The sequence below is a fragment of the Camelus bactrianus genome, chromosome X, assembly GCF_048773025.1.
Source record: "Camelus bactrianus isolate YW-2024 breed Bactrian camel chromosome X, ASM4877302v1, whole genome shotgun sequence".
NCBI lineage: Eukaryota > Metazoa > Chordata > Mammalia > Artiodactyla > Camelidae > Camelus > Camelus bactrianus.
The window spans coordinates 36597795-36611517 of NC_133575.1; the positions used below are offsets into that span (position 1 = coordinate 36597795).

At 44.3% G+C, this 13723-nt stretch overlaps 1 protein-coding gene across 2 annotated transcripts in view; it reads right to left on the reverse strand.

Annotated features, from left to right (window-relative positions):
* The window catches only part of SLC9A7 (solute carrier family 9 member A7), a 127566-nt gene extending 115712 nt beyond the window's left edge, over positions 1-11854 (reverse strand). The window contains exon 1 of one of the 2 annotated variants that reach the window (XM_010968061.3): positions 11219-11854. In XM_010968061.3, the coding sequence (XP_010966363.2) occupies positions 11219-11546 (328 nt within the window). In that variant the 5' untranslated portion in view covers positions 11547-11854. The remainder of the gene's footprint in view (positions 1-11218) is intronic. The other variant, XM_045505129.2, reaches the window with a different exon arrangement.
* Between the last annotated feature and the right edge of the window lie 1869 nt (positions 11855-13723).

The window sequence follows — 13723 nt, forward strand, 5'->3', positions numbered from 1 at the left end:
ATGGAAACAACTTAAATGTCCATTGACAGGTGACTGGATAAAGAAGTTGTGGTTTATTTATACAATGGAATACTATTCGGCCATAAAAATGACAACATAATGCCATTTGCAGCAACATGGATGTCTCTGGAGAATGTCATTCTAAGTGAAGTAAGCCAGAAAGAGAAAGAAAAATACCGTATCATATCACTTACATGTGGAATCTAAAAAAAAAAAAAAAAAGACAAATGAACTTATTTACAAAACAGAAACAGATTCACAGACATAGAAAACAAACATGGTTACCAGGGGGGAAAGGTGCTGGGAAGAGATAAATCGGGAGTTCAAGATTTGCAGACACTAACTAATACATATTAAATAGATAAACAACAAGTTTCTTCTATATAGCACAGGGAACTATATTCAATACTTTGTAGTAACTTATGGTGAAAAAGAATATGAAAACAAATATGCACATATATATGTATGACTGAGACATTATGCTGTACACCAGAAATTGACGCAACATTGTAAACTGACTATATACATCAATAAAAATATTTTAAAAATGAATTAAGAAATAAGTTTCTACTGTATACCACAGGGAACTATATTCAATATCTTATAGTAACCTATAATGAAAAAGAATATGAAAACAAAAACCAATTGATGTAGAAAAAATGTTTGACAAATCTAACACCTTTTCAGTATAAAAGACCCAAAAAACTAGAAATAAAAAGGAACTTCATCAACATGATAAAGGTCATATGTGAAAAACCCACATTTAACATCATAGTCAATGATAAAAGACTGAAATCTTTTCCCTGAAGATCAGGAACAAGACAAAGATGCCTGCTTTCACCACTTCTCTTCAACATAGTACTGTAAGTTCTAATCAGAGCAATTAGGTGAGAAAGGGAAATAAAAGGCATTCATACTGCAAAGGAAGAAGTAAAACTGGCAGATGACAAGATCTTACACATATAAAGCCCTAAAGAAAACACACACACGTGCACACACAACTGTGAAATATAAGAAATAAATTCAACAAAGCTGCAAGATATAAAATCAACACCAAAAAATCAGCCATACTTCTAATATACTAGTAATGAACAACCCAAAAAGGAAATTAAGAAACCAACACCATATACAAAAATTAACTCAAAACGCATCAAGGATCTAAATTAAAAAGCTAAAACTCTTAGAAGAAAAGCTCCATGGCATTGGATTTGGCAATGATTTCTTCTTGGATGTGATACCAAAAGCACAAGCAATGAAAGAGAATAACAGAGAAATTGAACTTCATCAAAATTAAAATCTTTTGCACAACAAAGGACACTATCATACAGCAAAAAGGCAACCCATGGAATAAGAGAAAATATTGACAAATCACATATCTGATGAAAGAATAATATCCAGAATATATAGAGAACTCCTACAATTCAACAATGGAAAATAATCCAATTTTTAAAACAGGCAGAGGCTTGAAGGAACATTTCTCCAAAGAAGATGCACAAAGGGCCAATAAGCCCATGAAAAGATACTTAACATCATCAGTCTCTAGGGGAGTGTGAATCAAACCCGTAATAAACTACCACTTCACAACTACTAGAGTGATTATTTTTGGAAAAACAGAAACTAACAAGCATTGGAGAGGATGTGAAGATACTGGAACCCTTGCGCATCATAGGGGGAATGTAAAATATTGCAGCCACTTTGGAGAACAGTTTGGTGGGTACTCAACAAGTCAAACATAGAATTACCCTACGACCCAGCAATTCCACTTCTAGGTAGATCCTCAAAAGAATTGAAAACAGGGACTCAAACAGATACTTGTATGCAAATGTCCATATCAGCATTATACCACCAATCGCCAAAAGGTGAAAACGGGTCTGTGAACTGATAGACGGATAAACAAAATGTAGTGTTACACACACAATGGAATGTTATCCGGCCACAGAAAGGAATGCAGTTCATATACATGCTACGACATGGGTGAACCCTGAAAATATTATTCTAAGTGAAATCAATCAGATCAAATATTGTATGAATACACTTATGAAATATCTAGAATAGGCAAATTCGTAGAGACAGAAAGTAGATGAGAGGCAATCAGGGGCTAGGGAGAGGGAGGAACAGGGCATATTTGCTTAATGGGTACAAGGTTTCTGTATGGGGTGATGAAAATTTGGGGAAACCGTGGCGACGGTCACACCATTTTATGAATGTTATTAATGCTAGTGAATTATACAGTTAAAATAATTAAAATGACAAATTTTATGCTACATATATTGTGTCACAATAAAAAAGGAAAAAATAACACCACCATGTGGCTTATCAGCTAAATATATAATCTTCTGCAAACATATACTCGCCTATCCCTTCATCCTTCTTTAAACAGTTCGCTGTGATTCAAGCAGATGTCTTCACACACAAAGGTTTCCTTCTCAGAAATGTCACTCTCGGTGTGAATCTCAGGGAAGCACAAGAACTTGAAGGAAGGACCTTTGATGCTAAGCAGTGTTACAGCACTTATTTTTTGTTAGACAAAGTAGAATCCATGAAACAAATATTTCCATAGCACCTACTATGTGTTAGGCACTGTTCTAGGGGCAGAGAGACAGCAGCAAACAAAAGACAGACACTCCTGCCTGCACTGGCCTTACTTTCTAATGTATTTTGGAAAATCTCTCCGGGAGACTATGATATGCTTGTGACAACCAGCACAGTAAGAGCAGAAAGATCTAAGAGCTTGACAGACCCGGCGCTACCGGCCTCCCCCACTCCGTAATAGTGATGTCTAGAGATGAGAAAACTTTGAAGCAGCTGCTCCCACCTGAGAAGACCTTACTCATCTACTCTGAACATCGCTTGCTGATTTTTCCCTGGTAACTCTGGGAGCCTTCGGTCACACGGTCTTCGTCAGTTCGGGCTGCTATAACAAAGTACCAGAGACTGGGTGGCATATGAACCAGAGAAATTTTTTTTTTTCTCCCAGTTCTAGGGGCTGGGAGACCAAGATCAGGGCACCAGCACGGTCAGGGTCTGGTGTGAATCCTCTTCTGCGCTGCACACTGCTGACTTCTCATTGTATCCTCACCTGGTGGAGAGCTCTCCGGGGTCTCTTATAAGGGTATGAATCCCATTCAGGAGGGCTTCATCTTCATAACCTAATTACTTCCCAAAGGCCACACACCCCCCTCAATACCATCATCACCCTCAGGACGAGGATTTCAACAGATGGCTTGAGAGGACACAAAGATTCAGTGCATAAAACACATCAGTGGAGTAACATCTGGAATGTGGCCTTTGGGGTACAAATGAGCAGGTATTTTGGCTCCACTGGAATCATGGGCTCCAGGCTGATCTAGGACAGGAAAATTGATTTTTCCAAACTGGCCAGCTTCCCCCCGTGCAGTGGTACACTGGAGTTTGAAGCCAGAGCTGCAGCTGATGATAAAGAGTCACTTTGCTTTGTTTTATACTCTGGGCATAGATTCCCCTCAGAGACCTCTTGGGACCCGGTAATCAGGGCAGGATTCAGGTTCTGCTCTATCCAGGCCAAACACATCCCCACCTACTGCTCTCAGCCTTTAATAGACCCCCACTTACCAACCTCAATCAGGGGAACCCTAAGCAAATGAGGTAGTAGACCTAACTTTCAATTTCTTCATCTGGCAAGATGGGGCCAGTAATTCTTCATACGTTTGTATGACGTCTTCGTATATTTGATGTGAAGGTTAGATGGCTTAAAGTCTGCAAAATACTCACCACAGTGCCTGGCTACTACAGCAGCTGCTCAAAATACAGTTGCTATTTTTTTTCCTGCAATTACTTAATTACAAGCAACACAGTGAATGTATTTAAAGGGTGAAAACTGAAATATTCTATAGCAGTGAGTTTCAAACTGCAGCATTTAAAAGAAAAAAAAAAAACCCCGATAATGTATCAAGTCGCAGATTTCTGGGCCTCACTGAGACATTGTAAGTCAGTCTGGGGCCAGACCTGCTAGCTGTAACCAGCTCCCAGATAATGTTGACAGATCTATTGAAACAACTTCATAAACTCAAGACGAATGCCTTTTTTTCAAATCAGATTACTTAAAATTAAAACAAAATTTAGTTTATCAATAACCAAGAACAGCACCCAAAAATTCATGCAAATCCTACTACGTCTCTTTTCTGGATTATGTATGACAAAGTAGTCATCAAAGACTTCATCAGAGATTGGCCAGCTGCTTTTCAAACCTAGTCCTCTTATTCCAGCTAGCCTACATTTCCCTAGCTCCCTTCCAGGAAGATGTGGCCTCATGACCAAATTCTGTCCAACAGAAGCAGCAAAACAATGGGCAACACTTCCAGGTGTAGCACGTGAAGTGTCCTCATATGATTCTCTTTCTCTTCCCTCATTCATTGGCTGCAAGGAGAGAATTCCAAGGTCCCCCAAGGGATGGGGAAGCCAGAGGATGGAAGGCACCTGGTCCCTTAATCACCACATGGAGAGCTACCTGCAAGACCCTTGGCATGGGCCCATTACACAAGTAGAAAAAATGAACTTTTCTTACATTACGCCGCTGAAATGTAGGGTTGGTCTGTTACAACAGCTAGCATCACCCTAATGCCAACATCCACATTGATCAAAACAGAGGTAGCATGCTTTAACCAAAAGATCTCCTAACATATATTCTCTTCTAAGTGAAACAGAGGCCATTCTTCAAAAGATATGGGAACCTGAAAATCAAACCCAAAACTCAAAATGAAAAAGAAGTTACTGATTCTCAAATCATGTAAGCCTATCATCATCTCCTGTCAATGAATGTCAGTGCTACACAGCATCAGAAAGAGTTTAATGAGAGTAATGGATGGCCAGGCTGTATGCAGTCTCACCTGGACGACATTTGAAGCAGGCAGGTTAACACGTTAGCCAGCTCACAAGTTAACAGGAAGGTGAACATCTTCCCCAATGTTCCATTTTAATGAAAATTTCATGATGTACAAAAAGCTCGAAGAATATAAAGCACACCCTTTCATCCACCACCTAGATTTAACAATTGCTAGTATTTTGCCATATTTTTTTTCTCTACACATGTGGGGGGGGTGTTTTTTTAACTGAACTGTTTGAACGTTGCATACGTTAGGACTCATACACTTTACTCCTAAACACCTCAGCCTATATCTCCAAATAAGCACATCCTCCTATGTGAATAACCTCCATTATCACACCTAAGAAAAATAAGAGTAATTTCCTAATAGCATCTAACACCAAGTTCACGTTCAAATATCGCCAGTTGTCCCCCAAACAATTTTAGAGCTCATTTTTATAAGCCAGGGGCCAATCAAGTACCCTGTGCTGCCTTTGGTTATGTCTCTTTGGGCTCCATTAACTGCAAACACTGTTTTAGTCTGCTCAGAATGCTAAAACAAAAATATCATAGCTGGGTGGTTTAAGCAGCATTTCTTTCTTTTGGGGAGGGGGTGCTTAAGTTTATTTATTTTTAATGAAGGTATTGGGGATTTAACCCAGGACCTCGTGCACGCTAAATACACACTCTACCACTAAGCTATACCCTCCCCCTCCCAACAGCATTTATTTCTCACAGTTCTGGAGGCTGGGAAGTGCAAGATCAAGGTGCTGGCAGATTCAGGGTCTGGTTAGGACCCTCTTCCTGGCTTGTAGATGGCTGCCTTCTTCTGTGTCCTCACATGGTAGGAGAGAAAGGGAGTTCCAGTCTCTTCCTCTTCTTAGGAGGGCACTGAGGGCACTCCATCATGGAGACCCCATCTCATGACCCCATCTAAACCTAATTTCCTCCCAAATGCCCCACCTCCACAGGTCATCACATCCGGAATTGGGATTTCAACATATGAATTCTGAGAGGGCACAATCCAGTCACTTACACTGACTTTTTGTCTCCCTTGGCACTGACTTTTTGAAGAAACCAGGACAGTTGTCTCATAGATTGACCCATATTTTGGTATGTCTGTTTTCACCTGGTATTTTATAACTTACTTCTCCATCCCCTATATTTCCCATAAACTGCAAAATGTGCCTAAAATCTCAATTCGATTCAGATGAAACATTTAGAGGACGAATATTCCATAGGTAAAGCTGTATGCTTCCTCTTGCAACACATCAGGACGCACATAATACCAGATAGTTCCATAAGCACCAAGGATAAATTTGATGATGTGAACAAGTTTCTATTATATAGCACAGGGAACTATATTCAATATCTTGTAGTAACTTATGGTGAAAAAGAATATGAAAACAAATATATGAACGTTCATGGATGACTGAAGCATTATGCTGTACACCAGAAATTTACACAACATTGTAAACTGACTATACTTCAATAAAAAAAAATATACAAAAAAATTTGATGACATGGTTATAAGATGGTGACTGCCAGACCTCTCCACTGAAAAGGGACCTTCTTTCCTTTGTGATAGGTAAGTATTCTGTGGGGTGATACTCAGAACCATGCAACTACCATGTTCCCCAACAACCTCAGAAGAGAATAAAGGGAAAAGTAACACTGCCCCTCCCTCTCTTCCAACACCTGGTCCCCCATCAAAGGATAACTACTGCTAAGTTTGTACATCCTTCCAGAGAAGCACACGTCATACATAAATGTATATACACACATCCCATAATTTTTTAATAAATGAGATAATACCATATGTGCTGCTCTGTGCCTTGTTCTTTTCCACAACACTATGTGTGCATAGCTGTCTTAAAAGGACATCTCAAAACACCTCTTTTTACCAGCTGCCTAGTATTCCTTAGTGGGGATGTGCTGTAATTTAACCAGTTCCTTCTTAATGAGTATTGCAACTTGTTACTGCTGCAGCTAATATTGCCATCCATATAATGTAACATGCTTGTGCAAGTATTTCTGGAAGATAAATCCAAGAATGGAGACTGCTGGATAAAAGAGTGAAACAGCTACATTGTAAATTTTTTCTAGGTATTAGCAAATATCCCCACAAAAAAATTACAATTCTCATCACCTCCACTAACTGTACCCTAATGCATTTTAAAATGACAGCAGTTCTCTACTGAACGAACCTCAAGTAGCAATGCTGCCCAAAGAATCACAAGCCTAAAGTGAGAATGAAACCTACTATTTACCAAGTGTGTAAGTACTAGACACTGCACTTGACCTTTACAATATCTCAGTAATACAAAAATTCTGTAAGGTGAGTGACACTGTCTCCATTTTTGAAAAGAGGAAACTGAGGCTCAGAGAGCTTTCCCAGTGTTATAAGCAACAGGGCCAGCATTTGAACCCAGGGGATCTGGTACCAAACCAAGACTATCCAGAGCTTCCCCAAACTAAGGCCAAAGTGAAGGGCTCTTAAAAGAAAAAAAAAAAAAAGGTTCCTGCTTAACCAGGAAGAGGGTGGTTCTGAAATGTTTGCTCACAGGCTCAAATGTTAATTTCATGCTACTACAAAAAGTCGTTATTTTCCCCTTTCAGACTTTGCCCATGAACCGACTCTCAGCCTGTGCTTAGCAATCCAGCTCCAACACAGCAACAGTGAGCCCACGGTCCACAGAACCTAGAGGGGCTGGCCAACGTGTACTTGAAAATTTGACAGGCATGGGGGAGGGGGACGCGAGAAGCAGGTGGTAGGCTAGTGCGGCAAAGTCAGATATTTTGGACCCGTATCAGTTGTCACAAAAACATTATGGGGGAAGTGGAACTACTGTACACATGAGAGAGAACCACAGTTAACGGACACAGTCTGTTAATACCAACTTTCTCTGCCTCCAACACTTGCTATTTCTGCTGCACAGACACGCAGGGCTCAGTAACTTTAGGATGGCACTTAATCACCTACCGAACTGGACAGCTGGGAGCTCCCTGCCCTGACAAAACAGGTCAGACTGGTGCCAGGCGAGTGCCTTACCAGCTGCCCTGCAGATCCCATCGCAGGGTCTGGGGGCTGCTTTCAACATCCCTGGAGAGTCTAGTCTAAGGGCAACTTCCCTAATAACTCCTGGGTCAGTGGTCAGGAAGGCATGCTTCTTACGGTCCCTGGGTAGGTGGGGGAATTCCTTTCGATTTAAATGCTAAGCATTCACAGTGCGTCTCTTATTGTTCTTGAGTCCCTTGGGATCCATTTCTGCACACCACTCATCAACTATTCTTTGGGGATAATGAGATAAAAGGAGAGAGGAAAGGGAGGGGAAATCTCTTCCCCTTTCCCTGTTTTGTCTCCATTCCAGGCACAGGGCTCCAGAAGTTCCGTGGGTACAGTTAACAAGCAAAAGGTCACAGAAAATTGATAATGTGATTTAACTAGGGAGAAGTGGGTACCAAACTGGATGATTTAAGGAGCATCTTAAAATGCCGTCACAAATGCTACAGAATGGAAGCAGGGATGTGCTCTTAGGTGATTCCACTTCCAAAGTTCAAAAAACGAAAAGCACAGAAGGGTATACAGTGATGTCTCCTTCCCATCCCTACGTCCCACCCACCTCGTTCCTCCCTCCACAAGGAAATCAATGTTACTAGTCTATTGTACGTCCTTCCGGAGATATTTTATGACTATACCAGCAAATACATACGTTGTCACAATTTCTTTTAATGCTATTATATATTAATACATTGTGTTATATATATATATATATATATATCCATTTATTTTAAATATTAAAGCCTTCCCTTTCAAAGTACCACTTAAATACTTTTAAAGTGGCAGGAATTAGATTTTTTTTTATTTCAAAGTAAAGAGTTTTGAAATTTGCAGTTGAACTCTTTCACTCATAAAAACGTACCGACATTTAAAAGTTAAATTGGTTACCTCCATAAATTGAGTTGGGCACACAGCAGAGACTTAAATGTTTCCTTAGGTCTTTCTGTCCTTTATTACTCAGAGGCAACAGGACAGTTACTCACTTCCTCTACTGATATCAAGAAATGAAATCTGATTTCTTACTGTCAAGAAAGAGAAGTCCTGAAATCTGTACTGCATTCACTTAAGTGTTAAAAGATTTTCATACTGAATTTTTTTTTATCAGAATCCCTAACCCAATAGTCTTAAGTATATAATGGATAGTTAGCTAATCAAATGACATTAGAATTCAGACCGGGGGAGGGGACTTGAAACAGAAGACCAAATATCCCTGAGAGACAGAGAAATATTTTCTCACAATTACAGGCAATCTGCATCAAAATATTAATATTTGGGAGAACCCAGGACATCACATATTGACAAAAAATTTCTTAATGCATTTCAAAGTCACAGAACAAAATTACAGGGAATGCTATGCACAGATGTTGCCTTTTCGGAACATTATCATCAATTAGACCAGATTTTCATAACACAAAATGAAACAGTACACTGGTAGCACAATCCCAATGACTAAAAGATTGAGATGAGTTTTAAAAGCACACATCAGCCAAGGAAAATTCCACTGTTGTTCTCAAGCTGTAAGATAAAGGTGACTGAGCTCCTAAGAACACGGAGTACTCCTCAGAAAATATATTTTTAAATCCCATTTTCCATGCGCTTAAGCATGCATTTATGAGCCTGTCAAATCTACCTCTAAAAGTATTTCACATTGTACTTTAATGAACTGGATCTAACAGCTATACAGTAAAAATATTTTCGTGGCTATCTACATAGATATAAAGGCAACGTTCATTTGCATTAGGGCTCAGAGTCAATCGCCTGAAATGACAACATCTTTCAACTCCCCACTCTGCTATCTGCTCAGGAAACCTAGCTTACCTGCAGCCCTGGCATCAGTCATTTGTCACCGACTGACACAAACCACAAAGCTCAAGAATGGCCAAGTATGGAGGCTAAAGTTCATATTCACACTTGTAATCTGCAATAACCAAACTAGGTTTTAGACCTGGTCCTGTTTCAATTCAAGATCTGTTTAGGCCACTACCCCTTTAAAACAAGAGGGCTCCCGGCAAGCATTTCATAACCTTGGTGGCCACGAGCCCAGGCTGTCAACAACTAATCAACAACCATGAGAAGCAGGGCCCAGGGCCAGGGGTAACTGTCACATTAAAGATTCAGGTGTCTGCTTTCCATTCTCTATCAGGGAACCCTGAATGGAAAAAAAAAAAAAAAAAGAAAAGAAACAGGAGAAATCCCTCCTGTTTAAGTCATGAAGTAAAATGTTCCCTACTGGGAACAGTCATGAAGTGGGCTCATTTATTTCACATGAGGATGCCAACCCGGGCCTTAAATCCACTGAATTAATTCAAAAAGAGAATACTTGGTTCCAGTTTGGAGATAGGTCATGGTGGGTGTGGTGGGGGCGGAGTTGGGGGGGGGCAGGGGAACAGGGATGATTCAGATCCTGGCTAACCGACATCCACGTAGTAAGGGAAGATGTGTGCTGCCCACTACGCATGTAATACACCGTGTGCCATGAACTCCAGAAAAGGATGGTGGCATTAGCCCACCTTTCACAACAAAAGAAGGTTGACTCCGGAATCAAAACCACTACTTTTCCTCTTCATACACCCTTAAATGTATCTTCCCGTCCTCATTACAATCTGAGGAATACAAAAGCTCTTCGCTTAGAGAAGGCAAGTAACTGGGTACAACTTCCCACCTGGACATAAGGGTGGGAGGCGTGCCCATCTCCCCGAGTAGGCCCGCCAAGGCGGTGCACCACTCTGGGTGCTGGACCACGCTCGCTTTTCACAGGGCTTCATGCTCTGACTCGATTAACCAGGGACCCTGGAACGTCGATCTCAGAAGTGGGCGCCCACCCAGCTAGACCATGGACGTGGTGGCATCCATCAGGCCCCGTCAACCCATACCCAAGCTGAAGAACGCTCAGCCCTCGCCCCGACCCTCCCGGTGGCCTGCCTCCGGGGGTGGCGCGGTCCCCGGGAAGTCACTCAACCCCTGTCACCGCGCACACACCCCGCAGAGCTGAGCGGGGTGGGGGCGCATGGCGTGGGGGCGAAGCCGAGACGGAACCGGCTGGACAGAATCGGACCACCTCGATGCCCTTCCTTTTCCGGATTCTCCTGGAAGAAACGTCGAAATGGGGTGGGATCCTTTTTCATGGTAATAGGGAGCCCGAAAATGCAGACAGTTGACCTTGGGAACCGAGGCCGTCGCAGCGGGAAACGGAAAAGAAACGAAACACGTCGGCGAGTGAAGGGGGAGCACCGGGCGGCGCGAGGGGCGGGGGGAGTGCAACGGCCCGGCCGCCCGAGGGGAGTCGGAGAGGTGGGCGCGGGTGGGGGGGTGCTCACCGTAGATCATGGCCAGCCCGGTCTCGTGCAGGAAGCGCACCCGGCGGTGCTTAAAGAGCCAGATGGTGAGGATGGTGAGCGTGAGCAGCAGGATGAAGGTGAGCAAGCTCACGCTGTCCTGCCGGTGGCTCTCCTCCGCCTCCTTCTCCGTGGCGAGCTCCTCCATGGCGCTGCTGTCCTCGGCCGCCGCCCCAGAGGAGGAGGCCGCGGCCGCCGCGCGCAGCCCCCGACCCAGCAGCAGCGGCAGCAGCAGCAGCAGCAGCAACCGCGGTGGCAGCGCCCGGGCCGCCCGCCCCGGGCCGAGGCGCGCCGCGTCACCAGGCTCCATTGCCTCGGCGCCGCCCGCGCCTCCTGCGCGTGGGGACCAGCAGCCCGCGCCGTCGGCGGCTTCTCGCGGCGCTGCCAACCTGCCCGAGTGGCCGCCGCCGCCGCCGCCGCCGCCGCCGCAGCTCCTCCTCCCGCTCGCTCTGTGGGCCGGGGCCGCGCCGGGGAGCCGCGCTGGGGGAGGGGCGCGCGCAGTGCGCAGGATCCCCAAGCACCGCCCCCCGCCCGCGCACCTGTCCGGCCCCCCGCCGCGCCGGGCGTCCGCCCCGCCACCCGGCAGCGGTCTCCGGTCGCCCTCCCGCCCGCGGGCGGGGCCGCCGGCCCCTCGCCTCCTCGCGCTCCTCGCCGCGTCCCGGCGTACCTGGCCAGGCCGTCTGGGCTCCTGGGGCCGCTTCCTGAGCACTCGCCGCCGCGCTTCCTAAACGAGACGCAAGAGGGCGCCCGTGCCTGGCAGGAGCATCCGCTTGGATTCGCGCGCTGTGCCGCCGTCTCCAGTCCTGCCTCTGGGGCCACGCCAAGTGTTTGATCTCCGGCCAGTGTGTAGCCGCCCTGGGCCCAGTCAAGTGGGAGCTCCGGGAGGAGCCGAGGAGCCTCGAAGCCACGTGACCCCCTACATCTCGCTCCCACATCTCTCAGAGTGCCTTGCAGCATCCCGGGCTTCCCAGAATCTGCCAGGCTTCATTCAAACCATCTGCTTTAGTCGGATCCAAAGCGGGGACCGATAAAGGGTTCAAATGAGGGAAGAGCGTCAAAATAGCTCCTTCACCACTTGGCGAGTAGACTGACTTTCTTATTCTGGACTGTGTAACTAACTCAGTGGGAAGCGGGTTGAACCAAAAGGAATTGGAACACCTGCTGTTCCAGGCAGATGAGCAGCAGGTGGGTGGGGGGAGGGATTACCCTGGTGGTCCTTTGATGTTGATCTTCTGGGAGCCCAAGGAGTTTTTGGTGATTCTTAAGACCAGGCCCAGCTCTGGGAAAATTTTAAAAACTATAAAGTGGACTCTGGATGATAAAGCCTCTTTGGAACAAATCCTCAGGAACTAGAATTTTCAATCTACCTCATTCCTCTGGTCAAGGAAGAAAAGAGATCAAATTATTCATCACTGAATTCCCAGTGCCTAGCACTGTGCTCACACGTGTTTATTGAACTCCTCTGAAATTTGCACCAACTGTCAGTGTTTTCTCTCCCAGAGGAGTTTGCAATTTTAAGAGGAATCATTGAAGAAAGCAACGCTTAACTAAAAGGAGTAATAATAGAGTAGAGATGGCATTAGGAAAGAAAGATATTTGGAGCACTGTAGCCTTCTTGGTTCCCGTCTAGCAGACCACTCTGCCAAGCCTGCTTAGTACTTTCTTGGCAGCCAGAGAATCTCTTCATCTAGATTTTAGCTAGCATCTTTCCCTGTTCCTGCAGGCTGTCATCCAGCCACTACAAAAATCCATACACTTTGAAGTTCCATGCAAGTTCCCAATGAAATTGCAAACACTAAAAACATGGTTAGTGACAGAGAAAGTTTCAAAAAGCAATGGGACAACTTGATCTAATTTCTGGAGACTCACTAAAAGCCATGCTTGCTGAAAATTGTCCATATTGAGCATAGTATTGAATATTACAGCGTCATGAATTCCCAGAAGTCAAGGAAAGAGATTTTCTCTGTAGCTCACACAGAGGACAACTCAGGTGCTACCTTAAAAGTAAAAGTACAGATTTTTTTAGGATTTAGGGCAGGTTGTATTTTCCAAAGTTGCCCAAAACCATGTTTCCAATCCCACATGTTCATCCAGAACCTTGCCAGTCCTCCATCAAGAGGTGGCATCTATGATCCCTCTCCCTTGAACTTCGGTGGACCCTTAAGACTGCCTCAGAGAATAGAATATGGCAACTTGTGAAGCTAGGTCATAAAAGGCAACCTGGTTCCTGCCTGGCTCACTCTACACTCTTGCTCTCCACTCACTTTGGAGCCCTGAACTTCCTTGTAAGAGATCTAGACCATAATGAGATATCATCTCACAGCTGTCAGAGTGGCTATCATCAAAAAGGCAAGAGAGAACAAATGCTGGTGAGGATGTAGAGAAAAGGGAACCCTTGTGTTGGGGGACACACGGAAGGACTGGTGTCTGCGGTGGTAAAAAGAGTTTACTAAAGTCAAGGAAAAGTTTAAGAATAAAGGAAAGTTT